Raw genomic sequence first — 12864 nt, forward strand, 5'->3', positions numbered from 1 at the left:
TCCCCTGGAGAAAGGAACAGCTACCCACTCTAGTATTCTGGCCTGGAAAATTCCACGGACTATACAGTCCATGGGGTCGCAAAGAGTTGGACACGACTGAGCAACCTTCCCTTTTACATATAAAGGGAACAAAAAAATTTACAGAGATAGCCAACCAGCAACTATTTGGGCCAAAGGGCCTAAGTTCCTTGGCTCAACCCTACTCTGGGGATCCCTTTATATAAACTGATAAAATGGACAGGAAATAAACGAAGGAAAGAAAAACTTCTGAAACTCCTCCTGTAAGATCAAAGCTTATTGATTAGGTCCTAATGAAGACCAAAGTCAAAAGGTATCAAAGTAGACAGAATTGAGATCAAAGTGTATAAAATTGGTATATTTAACTGGGCTTTATTTAAGACGGTAACATCTCTTTTGCTTAATTATGTTGTGGGGTAGACGTGTTTCATTGGGGAGTGTGTTCCCCGTGTTGTATTATAAGATCAGGTGTATATCAATAAATGTACCTCTCAGGAAATATTAACTGAACCGTTTAAGGAAACCAATAGGGTTACCTGAGCCATACAAATAAGTAAAAAATGGGAACTAACATTCAAGGGCTAATAAAAATTAAAATGGTAATTTTGCTCTGGGTTTAACTTGTAAGCTCAGAACATCTTTGCTGAATGCCTTATACAAACTTTTGGAGGCATGATAAATTCTAAGTTTTAGAACACAGAACTCATAAACTTTAGTTTACTTATTGTCTCACTGATAACATAAAGTCAGACAAATCAATCTTTCAGAATCATTTAGGTGACAGACCTGCTTTTGGGGGGATGAAAAGTAACTGTCTTTCTCTTGCAAATCTCTACAAACCAGAAATATTAAGTATAGGTCATAAGGATCTGAGATTGAGCCTAATTAATTAGGTCAATCAGGCAAGACCTGAAACCAAGGGAAAAAAAAAAGTGGCAGTTTTAAATCCAAGAAAATTAAAAAGAATGGCAGTTTTAAAATTCAAACCACAGGGAATGCTCCCTCAGCCAAATTTTACAAATAGTAAAGCCTTAGTCATCTGAGCAAGCAACTTTAATGTATTCCAACTGTTCTTTGTAAACTAGTAAGTTTACATTGTCCCCTTGGTCGACAAGATCGCCTAGAGTAGGAACAGGCAACCAGCTCTAGTATTCTTGCCTGGAAAATTCCACCGACAGAGGAACCTGGCGGGCCACAGTCCATGGGATCACAGAGAGTCGGATCTGAGTGAGTGACTGTGCGCCACACACAAGTTTACGAGTTTTGCCCTGTTTATACCATATGTCTGTGCACACATTATATAGGAGGTATCTCTACCTCGGGAAAGTATTATCAACACTGAATTTACACACCATATGACGTCACTTACACGTGGAACCTCAAATATGGCACAAACAAACCTATCTACAAAACAGAAAACACACTCACAGAGAGCACAGACTTGCGGTTACCGAAGGGGGAGGGGGCGGGAGGAAAAAAGGGACTGAGAGTTTGGGAGAAGCAGATGTAAACTGTTATATACAGGGCAGATAAACAACAAGCTCCTAACACATCGCACAGGGAACTATACTCAATACCCTGTGATACACCATAATGGGAAAGAATATTAAAAAAAAATGTCTATATATGCAAAACTGAGTATCTTGGCTATACAGCAGAGACTGGCCCAACACTGTCAATCAACTATACTTCAATTTTTAAAAAAACTGAATAAATAAAGAGCTCTATTCAATTTAAAAGTAAGAGCTTACAAATTAAAGAAAAGAAACTGGCCAAAATGACTTTCAGGTTCATGGGAACTGGGAAATATTCAATATTAAGCTGCTGTTTGGTATTAAAGCTTAAGTTTGTTGATCTAATCATATCTTTTAAATTTGTTTGTGGGTTGTTCCTTTTCAGGGGGGAGGGGCATGCTGGCATTTGAGGTCTTAGTTCTCAGCCAGGGAAAACCAGATATGCCAAGTTAAGGAATTAAGCTCTTTTCTTCCAGGGCTTACTGAAATCATTCTTTTGATGAGCTCCTCAGCTATCTGGGCCTGAATCCTGTGTTCTCACATCCTGAGTTTCCTCAGGGCTCAACGGCTCATGCAGGATGGGTGTAACTGCTGATGACTGTGACATCCTTGCTTACTGATAGGGCAGGAAATAACTCCCATTTTTCACGCCCTTTGTTGCAAAACTATATTACCTGGTTCTCCCCACCTCCTCTCCTCAGAGCAGTTCTCTCAGCGTTGCTTGAGATGCTGCCTTTGGGGCTTAAAGTCCTAAAAATTCCCACCGAATAAAATATAATCCTCAACTTTGAGGTTGTATTTTTTGAGTCAACAAGACTGTAAAGTTTTACGAAGCATCTATTCACACATTTTCTTATAAATCAGATGGTAAGAGAGGATAGGGATGATTTCACAAACAAGTTCAGCTATTTTAAAATTTAGGCACAAAATGTGAACCCGGGTCTCCTTCACTGAAATACAGTGCTCTATTAATCAGGACACATCTCTGATTCTGCTCTCACTTCACTGGTGTGAAGGACCTTCCCTTCCTTGGCATTTTTAATGTGAAATGGAGGTCATAATAAATGCTCCCAAGCTAATGGCCACCACAGGAAGCTATTAAAGGAGCCCAGGGTTCCTCAGCTGTGGGGAACAGGGAGAGAGTGAGGGGTTTGGGGGGAGAGGGTTGTGCTGGGAGAGGGGCGGAGAGAAAGATATTGTCATGCCTCTGGGGAAGGCAAACTTGGCTTTAACGACCCACACAGGTCTAGCAGCAGCAAGGGCAAATGTATGGGATTGGGAGACTTGTTCATTTGTGCTGCCTTTCTGGGAATGAAAGCATACACGAAGGCACAGATATTCACTGCTTAGGAATGAGCACCAAGCTGTGCCAGGGCCTCTCTACAGAAGAGGGAAACAGTGGTTCAGTGAGGTCAAGTGACTGCGCCCAAGTCGGGAGCAAAGATTTAAATACAGATCTTGACTTAAGCCCCTTGTTCTCTCTTCTACCCACAGAATTCTGTCGCCATAACAAATCAAATTTGACTTATCGGCTTTTCTTTCTACCCTCCCCCTAAATTTCACCGAAACAGTCCCTACTGCTGGGCTGTGGGGCGAGAGGTATTTCTTCCCCCTTCTTTTCTATATAATTTCCAGATTTTCTAAATAAGCATGGCTTATTTGCATAATCAGAAACAGATGGAAAATGTCTTTTTCCTAAAAGCTAGTCATATTTGATTTCGCCTCTAGGATTTTGGGTTTTTTTTCTTTTCTTCACTGGCTGCACTTCAAGGCACAGAACTTCCAGACCAGGCATTGAACCCGCACCCCCTGCAGGGGAAGCCAGATTTTTTACCACTGGACCACCAGGGAAGTCCCGCCTCTAGGATTTTTAAAGGCACAAGACACCAGGCTGAAATACAGAGGTAAGGAAGCGCTCTGGAGTCTACACTGTACCTGTCCATGTGAAACCGGTTCAGGAGGAGGAGGATTGAGTGCTGCTGGGCCCCGGTGGGCAATCGGATCACATGGGACTGCATCGTAATCAGCCCGTTTTTGTTCAAAATTTTCCTGTGATAGTGAAGCTTCCCAGCATCAACCCTGGAGGAGAGGAAGAGAGCAGTCATTTTGCTTTGCTGGTTGCTTTCACCCCACAGTGCAGAGGACGTGAATACCAGAGACACATCCCCACCCTCTCCCCCAATCCAGTCAGCCTAAGGGAGCCGCTGCTATATGACAAAGGTCATGGAAAGCGACCCAACCTAAGGCACGCTCCAGACCCCCGGAGAGGTGGATGGGGAGACAGGGTGGAGGTGTATGTGTGTAGAGGACCGAGGAACGGAGTGGGAAGGCATGGCTGGGTTAGCAAGCAGCTGATCGGACGAGACACGGGTATCTAACCATGCAGCAGCCCGTAATCAGGGTGACCACGCATTCTGGTCTGCCCGGTGGGCTCAGTTTATGCCCACTGCCTCGCATTCCTTCTGGTCAGCTCCACCTTTCGCTCTCAAAATATCTAGTTTGAACAGTAAATTCTATGGTCACCGTAGGGTCTCTTTTTTTCCCCTATTTTTGGCCGTGCCATGCAGCATGCTGAATCTGAGTCCCCTGACCAGGGATTGAACCGGTGGCCCTTGCAATGGAAGGGCAGGGTCTTAACCACTGGACCACCATCGAAGTCCCCCCTTTTCCTTTTTTTTTTTTTCCCCCAGGGTCTCTTCAATGAGAAACTACCATGCCTTGAAACACCACAGATGCTGGGACTGCCCAGGTGGCAGGGCCTGATGGTCAGGGAGCCCCAACATTTACAGCAGAAAAGCAAAGCATCCTCTCACTTGAAAGCAGTGCTGTGGAGGTCTCGCTGGAGCTCCCCCTGCCACCGGGACCGGCCTAACCGCTCCAAGATGCAGTAGGAGAAGTCCGGGAGCTTCAGGTCGGGGTCGCCCTCAAAGCCGATCAAGGCCCGGTACCGCATGTCCTGGGAGGCAACAATGATCAGTTTCTTCCCCCACCTGCAAACCAGAAGCCACCAAGGGGGGAAAAAAAATCACTTTAATTTAAGCAGAACCTTAGTGAACCATGGTTTCCTGCTTCTCCTCAGAGGTTCACAATCCCCAGTTAAGGAGGTTTCTATCCTTAGAACCACAAGAGGATTTCAGCAGGAACAGAGCCAGTCTCACCATTTCCTTGCTCGGACCCCTCCCAGTCCTGCCAGGGCCCTGGGACCCAAACCCAAACTACTCCCCACCAGAGCCTAGAACCTTCTACACACCCTCACTGCCTGGCTCTGCACCCACAATGGCCCTGTTGGTCCTCTGCCCACCTAATGCTTAGGCTACTAATTCTCATCCTTTAGCTCACTGCTCAGATACCAACACCTCAATTCTCCATAAAAATGCTAGCCAAAAGGCCATCCCTGCCTCTGACCGTTTCTGGACTCATCACACACTTGGCACTCTTAGAAATGGCCACATTTTGGGGGCACACGTTCCTGCCATAAGCGCCCTAAGTGGGAGGGGGGCAGGTTGTCATCTGGGTCCCCAGGACATCCTCAGTGTCTTCAATGGTTACAGAAGGGCCTCTGTAACCATCTATTAAGTGAACGAACATGCCTCCTGAACTGGACTGAGAAAACAAAACTTCAGAGTCAAGAACAGTGCCCTGTGTGATGGATGGACCTGCCATTCTTGAGAGCAGACCTGGGACAAACCATTAGCTCTTCCTACTATCCGGGTGTGTGAAAAATAATGTCTGCAAAAGAGGTCAAGGCCCTGTCCCAGCAAGGCGCTTCGAGAAGCCCTGGCTTGGGATATAGACTTCTCTGCTGAAGCTAAACAGTCCCCGACGCTGAAGACAGAGACTCCGCCCTGGGGCCTTGCCTGCTGACTTATTAATAAATGGCCATCTTGGGCAGACTGTCTCGGGTCCTAGCCCTGCTGCAGAGATCCCACGAGGGTGTACTGGCAGAGAAGCCATCCTTATTCACTCCTTGGTATCGAGACACACCAGCTGGAGGAGCTCCCTCTCCCAGGAGAGTAAGTCACTAAGGGTGTATATGAGAGCCCACGGGCTCCCAAGCCCTCCCATCTATAGGCAGCATCTACTCCTCCCAGCCTGTGGTTCACAGATGCCTGATCCTAAGGCCTGTCTTCACTCACATCGCTCAGCCTGACAGGTCCTCCTCCTGCTTCCCTCCCACCGCCAAAAAACAGATGATTCTGCTGCTCCTAGAGAGCAGGCAAAAAGTAAAAAGCTGAGGTTGCTGATGTTTTCATTTAACCGCAGCTTCCTTCGCACTGCTTGTGACCCAGTTAGTCTTCCGTACGGTCCATCTCTAAAGAGTGTTAGGCAGTGCATACACATGATGGACAAGACAGTCTCCCTTCTGGGTCTGCACGTCACAAACTTACGACCTGTGTCCTCGAAACAGGTTCATTAAGTTAAACTGGAAGAGCTCAGCTGAGAAAAGCTTGAAAACAGGGACGCTGACTTGCGCCTTTAAAAATGTATTCAGGGTGGTTTACCCCCATCCTGTGGGAACTCCAACTTTTCCCAGTAGCTGACTCTAGGACTCGTGCCCGAGGCCTGATTTGCTGACTGTGGTCATTTAATTATCCAACACTGATTAAATGCCATGCAAGGAACCAGCAATGCCAAGATAAATAAAAAATGATATCTGCCTTTGTGGAGCTCACAGTCTATTGAAGAGAAAGACAAGAAAAGAAAGAATTACTTACAAGGGGATGTGATAACTGAGACTGGGGTTATGAAATGACACGTACAAGGAGCCCCCAGTTCAGGCCTAAGAGTGTGAAGAGAGCCTGTGGGCCGTCACCAGGGAGAGCTCTCAAAGAGGGGGGTTCCTGAGGAGGCAGGAAGCCCGGTGGGGCAGGGGCAGGAAGCAGGTGCTGCAAAGCTCCAGGAGGGGAGGGGGATCCAGAGGGACAGAGAGCGAGTGCGGCTGTTTCTCAGAAGCTTGGCTCCAGCAAGAGTCATATAGTCACAGGGGATCCGAGGTGGGGAGAGGGTCTTGTTTTAAGACCAACGAACCACAGTGTCAGGCTGGGGAGAAAGCTGTGTCGATAGGGGAAAGCTGAAAATACAGGAGAAAGATGAGCCAGCTGACAGAGGCGGGAAAGAGCACGAGTTTCTGGGGAGAAAGAGAGGGAGAGACATCACCGGCTGAGACAGGACCCAGTTTCCGGCTCCTCCGAGGCGAGGGAGGAGGGAAATGGGGGGGCAGGTCTAAAAGCTGAGGAGGAAGGTGGCGGCAAAGTGAGTTCACGCTGGAAGCTTCTCCCTGTTTGTCAAGTCGGGAGGGAGGTGGGGATGGGGCGAGGGGCTTGGGAAATTGGGACCCTGACTGAAGACTCACAAAAGGACTGCTCACTAGGCAACAAAGGACGCAACCTGGACACAATGTCAAGAGAAAGGCAGCCTTCCCCACCCCCACCTCAGCCTGAGCAAGATTAGCCCCAAAAGAAGTGGAGTGATGAAGGCAGAGGGCCGGCTTAGTTAGGGCAGGGTGGACGCACTCCGAGAACACCGGGGCTGCACCCCGTCCTGGCGCACTGACCACACACCCCAACTTAAAGGGAAGAGGCCCACCAGTCTCCCACAGTGCAAACGAGTTACCTGCCAAAGGCTTCCACCACCGTGCAGCGGGGCTGTAACATCTTGGTCCTGATGTCGTTGGTAATGTTCTTCCTCTCCTTGAAGTACCGGCAGGAGCCCTGGATGCCATCTTTATTCTCTAAGATCATGTGAATGGGGTAGACATCCTCCAGAGGGACTGGGTCCCTCCTGGACTCCACGATGCCCGTTTCCAAATCAATTTCTTCATACCTAAGGTGGCGGGTAGGGGAGGAGTGCACAAACATCTCAGCCTCAGAGGTAACATGTGCTGGGTGTGTTCTTCTGACAACCTCTGGCTGAGGTCGGGGAGAGGGAGTAAGAGCCCCTGGTCTCCCTGCCTTCCTAATGCAGGACGTCTTGACAAGCGCTGTCTCTGAGTCTCCATCCCAGACAACACAGATCTTCCCAGGAGCCTCCACGTTCACCCCCAAGGATGAATGCTGAAATCGGAACCACCTTCCTGGCTCCACCACCTTCCTTGCTTTTCATTTTCCCTGCAAATCCTGTGCCTGGTTTCCAAACCATCAAGTTTGGACTTAATGACTCAAGGCTTCCCTACTCGGAGATGTCACCTTTCCACCTCTCTAACTACCCCTCTTCTACTTTCACCCATTTTTATGGTTTTCAATTATCACTTGGCATGTTAACAATTCTCACCATCAAATCCTCAGCCCTGTTTCTTGCCGCCAAACACTAATCCTGTTTTCAACTGTCATGGTAGATGAGATCAAAACCAAAGTTATGACGGCCACTTCCCACCTCCAACGAAGCCCCTCCTTGGTACTGTTTTCTCCCAGTGGCCTCTCATCAACACCATGGAGACATCCTGAGCTGTGCTTCTTTTATCCAGTCAGCTACGTTTGTCAAGCTTTCCTTCGGAATCCTGCTCACATCCTGCACCTGTCAAACCCCATCTACGTTTGTCAGTGCTTTTCCTTCTTGCCCTGTCTGTAACCTCTGCACTATTAACCCTCCATTCTCAAATCACACCTTGTCAATTCAGGCCATTCTGGCCTGCTGTCCTCTGGCTCTCCACTAATAACTTCCCAGGCTTCTTCTGAAGGCTCCTGGGCCTTCATCCACCCCAGGGCCATGTCTTAAGGCTTCCAACCACACTACACTCTCTCCCAGGGAGGGTCCTGGCCAAGAGCTTCCATTACCAGCCACAGGAGTGACTCCACGTGCCCAACTCAGTCCCACTCTCTGACCTGCTGACCCTCCCACAAAGCTAGATGTTGACCAACCAGAATCTCCATTTGATAACCCACAGGAACCTCGAACCCAGTGTGTTTCAAGGTTCGTTCAGCATATTCCCCACTCCCTCCCCCGCCCCCCCCCCCACCGCCCAGGTTTAGCCTCCTTGCTGCACTTCTGTGGTCCCCATCATAGCTAGCTGGTCCCCATCACAGCAAAGGGTAGCAGTCATCCATTTTAACAGGGAAGAGCAAAACCTGAATCTGTTTCTTTTATTTAACTTTTGCCATTCGTTGCTTTTGTTAATATAATCACTAAAAGCATGCTATCAATAGCTGTAAGCAAACATAATGGCCTGCCTCAGGGGAACCTGTCCCAACCCACCCCACACCCAACCCCCATCTGCTCTAATGGTAAACTGATTTGCTTTTGTTCAGCTCACAGGGAGCATTCTGACCCTGCCCGCCTGTCAATCACTGCAGAAAAGAAGGAATTAGCACATCCTTTTCCTCTGCTGGCCCAGCCAAGAGATATTCTGCAAAATTCCAGTATTCTTGCCTGGGAAATCCCAGGGATAGAGGGGCCTGGCAGGTTACAGTCCATGGGGTCAGAGTGGGACACGACTTAGCAACTAAACAACTGCTTCCCATGCTGGCCCAACCAAGAGATATTCTGCAAGACTAATGGCCTTTCAGGGGCTTCCCAGGTGGCTTGGAGGTAAAGAATCCGACAGCCAAGCAGGAAACACAGGTTCAATCTCTGGGTTGAAAAGATGCCCTAACCCACTCTTGCCTGGGAAATCCCATGGACTGAGGGGCCTGGTGGGCTACAGTCCATGGAGTCACAAAAGAGTTGGACACAACTTAGTGGAGAGCAACAACAATGGCCTTTTAACTTTTTTGCCTCACCTCTTCCACCCTTAACAGAAACTGGCATTCAAGAGACTGGTACTCAAGGGCGCTAGCCTGCCATGTTCATGGATGCGCAGTTTTCCAATAAAGTCGCTATTTCTTGCCTCAATACCTTGTCTCCCAATTATTGGCCTGTCGTACACTGTGGTGCTGGAGAAGACTCTTGAGAGTCCCTTGGACAGGAAGGAGATTTCCTAAAGGAAATCAGTCCCGAATATTCATTGGAAGGACTGATGTTGAAGCTGAAACTCCAATCCTTTGGCCACATGACGTGAAGAGCTGACTCAATGGAAAAGACCCTGATGCTGGGAAAGATCGAAGGCAGGAGGAGAAGGGGACGACAGAGGATGAGATGGTTGGATGGCATCACTGACTCAATGGAAGTGAGTCTGAGCAAACTGCGGGAGATAGTGAAGAACAGGGAAGCCTGGTGTACTGCAGTCCGTGGGGTCACAAGGAGTCAGACATGACTGAGCAACTGAACAACAAGTAACACACTCAGATGCCCAAAAGTCAGGAACCGGATGGCATCATCCTCCAGACCTACTTTTCTTTATACCCCACACCCAACCAGTCACCAAATCCTCCAGATTCTTCTGCTTCATGTCTGATTCCATCAGCTTTTCCTCTTCATTCTCACACCCACCATGGAAAGCCAAACCTTGACTGCTGGTTCGTGAGTGGATTACTACAGATCTCTCAACTTCACTCTTTGCCCCTAGTTTGACCCTCCCTTTGGTGGTGCAGGTTTTAAATGGATTGAAGTGAAGTCACTCAGTCGTGTCCGACTCTGCAACCCCATGGACTATAGCCTACCAGGCTCCTCCATTCATGGGATTTTCCAGGCAAGAGTACTGGAGTGGGTTGCCATTTCCTTCTCCAGGGGATCTTCCCGACCCAGGGATCAAACCTGGGTCTCCTGCATTGTAGGCAGACTCTTTACCGTCTGAGCCACCAGGGAAGCCCAGTTAAATGGATTAGTCCAGTCCAATTGGTAAGGGCAGGCTGGATTCTGAACCAAGACTTCCTGGGTTCAGCTTCTGGGTTCTGCCCCTGCTAGTAGATGACCCTCTCTGTGTCTCAGTCTTCTTTCTCTTGAGGGAGACGGGGATAAGAATATCCAACTTAGTTTTAAAATTAAATAACTTAGTATATTTAAGAATCTTAGAACAGTCCCTGCTTACAATAACCATATACATAAATGTCAACTATTATTCTTCATTCACTACTTCCAGTTCTACACTTCAACCAAACTTACTTCTCTTCCTTTAGAAAATTCTGCCAACTGGCCACCTAAATCCAACCTTTAAGTCTTGTTTTACACAGTATTCCCTCTGGAAACCTGACCCTCAAAACAAAAAGAAAAAAAAAAAAAACCCACAGCTTTGGGAAACGAATCAACACCCAGTCACTTACAATGTCCGTACCTTTGGATGGTTGACTTAATTTCTCTCCATCACGGTTTCCTCCGCTGCAAAATGGGGAAGATAGCTGGGAATTCCCTAGCAGTCCAGTGGTTAGGACTCAGTGCTGGATGGGGAACTAAGATCCCGCAAGCCACACACTAGAGCCAAAAAAATTAAAAACAAAAACAAACAAACACACAAAAAATGGGGAAGCAAAGAGCACCTTCCTCATAGGGTCAATGCGAGAATAAAATGGGTTCAATCTCCTGAAACAACAGGAACAAGATACCGCCTAGTACCAAGTTAGGTGTTTGTGTTCAGTCGCTCAGTCGTGTCTGACTCTTTTATGACCCCATGGACTGTAGGCCGCCAAGCTCTTCTGTCCATGGAATTTTCCAGGCAAGAAGACTGGAGCAGGTTGCCATTTCCTACTCCAGAGAATCTTCCTGACCCAGGGATCAAACCTGCACTGCCTGCTTGGCAAGGGGATTCTTCACCACTGCACCACTTGGGAAGCCCACAGCACCAAGGCATAAGCAGCAATACATAAATGTTAGCTATCATTATCGTTGCTTGCTAAACTTGCTCTCTAATCCAGCACTGCATGAATGCTCCATAAAGGTCTGCTGATTTCAACTGGTCTCTAGTCTTGATCTGAACAGCCTTACTGCTTCAATCCTAAGCTCCACTTTAAAAAATTACTCTTTAAAACCCAAAGCATATCCTCCCAAAGCATATCCTTCCAGTTCTGCTCACCATCACCCCAAACACACACGAACATAATGGAACATCACAAGGCGATCCCCCAACTCCATCAGACGCCTGGGCCCTGCCAGGCCGAAGACCCCCCCCAATCAGCCTTACTCTGCGGCACCCCCCCCCCCCCCTTAAGGCTCCGGGTCTTCCTTCCGCTCCACTCCTTTCTCTTCCCTCTCGTAAGAACCTGGCCGCCTCCCAGCTCCACCAGACCCCGAGCTCTGCCCTCTCCCGCCCGCAGGGCCAGGCCGCTGACCGGTCTTGGAGCTGGAGGTCTGGTCGTTCCCGAGGCTCCTCGTAGAAGCTGATGCCCGGGTTCGTGGCAAGGGCCCGCCACAGAAACTCCTGCGTGTAGGGCTCCAAAGGAAGCGGGAAGGGCGGCACTCGCGTCTCCAGACGGCTCCAAAGCGCGGGAAGGCACAGGCCATCAAGCCCCTCCAGGGCCACCTCGTCCAACAACGACTCCAGCGCGTCCATTGCTACTTCAGTTAGCTGCACCCGGGGCGCCTGCGTACCACGCCGCCAAGGGCCCCGGTCCAGGGCGCCTGCGCACAACGACTAGCAGCTAGGGAGGCGAGGCGGACCCGGGAACCGGAGGAGGAGTTCCAGACCGAGATCTTAACGTCACTCCCTTTGGGGGCGGGTTCATTCCGTGGAGCTCCTCCGCTATTGGTCCGGAACCCCGCAGTAACCAGGGGAACTGCAAACAGTGTAGAGGCCGCTTCCGGTTCGAGCTCCCGGAACCGCCGCCTCTAGAGATGGACGGTGAGTGTCCGTGGGCCCCTCCGGGAGGTCGGGCAGTTACTCTCCCATTCCTCCTGAGGGCCCTCCGGGCAGAATCCTAGGCCACAGACCCCTGGACCATCACTGCCTGACCCAAGGGAGTCGCCGTCGGAGGGAAAGGGAACCTAAGTGGTCCGGGATGGGAAGAGGAGGCTGGGGGGAGTGGTCAGTGATTTTGTCACTGCGCTGCCTGTGGTTGTGTTGGGACCCGGTACTGGCCGGGGCATCAGAGAAGGGGTTTAGGGTGGGGGGAAAAAAACCGAGGACAAATAGAGGTCTGAGGGGGTGGGTCTTGTATGTCATGGGTGTGGAACTATGGAATATAGGAGTTAATGAGTGTAGGCATTTACAAGGGTAGTGCAATCATCAGCTACTGGGGATGGGAGTCGGAAGAGACTAGGGAATACTCTCTGTGCTTTGATGTTAATGATACTGTTCCGTGCCAAAAACTCTGTAAATGCTGTTAAGTAGCTCGATAAGCTTCATAAATTCTTGGAGTGTTATCCCATTTTACAAATGAGGACACAGGCTCAGAGAAGTTGAAGTATCTTGCCCCAAATCAAAGTCATCAAGTGGCAGAGTGAGAAAGGGACCCAGGCTCTGGAGCTGGATTAGGGAGTTAGAGATATGGAAGGAATTTTAGAAGCCCTTCATTCCAGAAGTTGCAAA

At 49.0% G+C, this 12864-nt stretch overlaps 2 protein-coding genes across 5 annotated transcripts in view; one reads left to right on the forward strand and one right to left on the reverse strand.

The window, feature by feature from the left end:
- GTF3C1 (general transcription factor IIIC subunit 1) overlaps positions 1-11987 on the reverse strand; it is a 79523-nt gene extending 67536 nt beyond the window's left edge. Inside the window, exons 1-4 of the mRNA XM_069570401.1 lie at positions 11669-11987; positions 7146-7355; positions 4346-4522; positions 3468-3611 (exon numbers count right to left, since the gene is read on the reverse strand). Coding sequence (XP_069426502.1) covers positions 3468-3611; positions 4346-4522; positions 7146-7355; positions 11669-11889 — 752 coding nt within the window. The 5' untranslated portion in view covers positions 11890-11987. The remainder of the gene's footprint in view (positions 1-3467; positions 3612-4345; positions 4523-7145; positions 7356-11668) is intronic.
- Positions 11652-12864, forward strand: part of KATNIP (katanin interacting protein) — a 233032-nt gene continuing 231819 nt past the window's right edge. For 2 of the 4 annotated variants that reach the window (XM_069570402.1, XM_069570403.1), the window contains exon 1: positions 11913-12177. In XM_069570402.1, the coding sequence (XP_069426503.1) occupies positions 12171-12177 (7 nt within the window). In that variant the 5' untranslated portion in view covers positions 11913-12170. Of the gene's footprint in view, positions 12178-12864 lie in introns of all 4 variants that reach the window. The other 2 variants (XM_069570404.1, XM_069570405.1) reach the window with 2 other exon arrangements.

Source organism: Ovis canadensis, chromosome 24, assembly GCF_042477335.2.
Source record: "Ovis canadensis isolate MfBH-ARS-UI-01 breed Bighorn chromosome 24, ARS-UI_OviCan_v2, whole genome shotgun sequence".
Classification (NCBI taxonomy): Eukaryota; Metazoa; Chordata; class Mammalia; order Artiodactyla; family Bovidae; genus Ovis; species Ovis canadensis.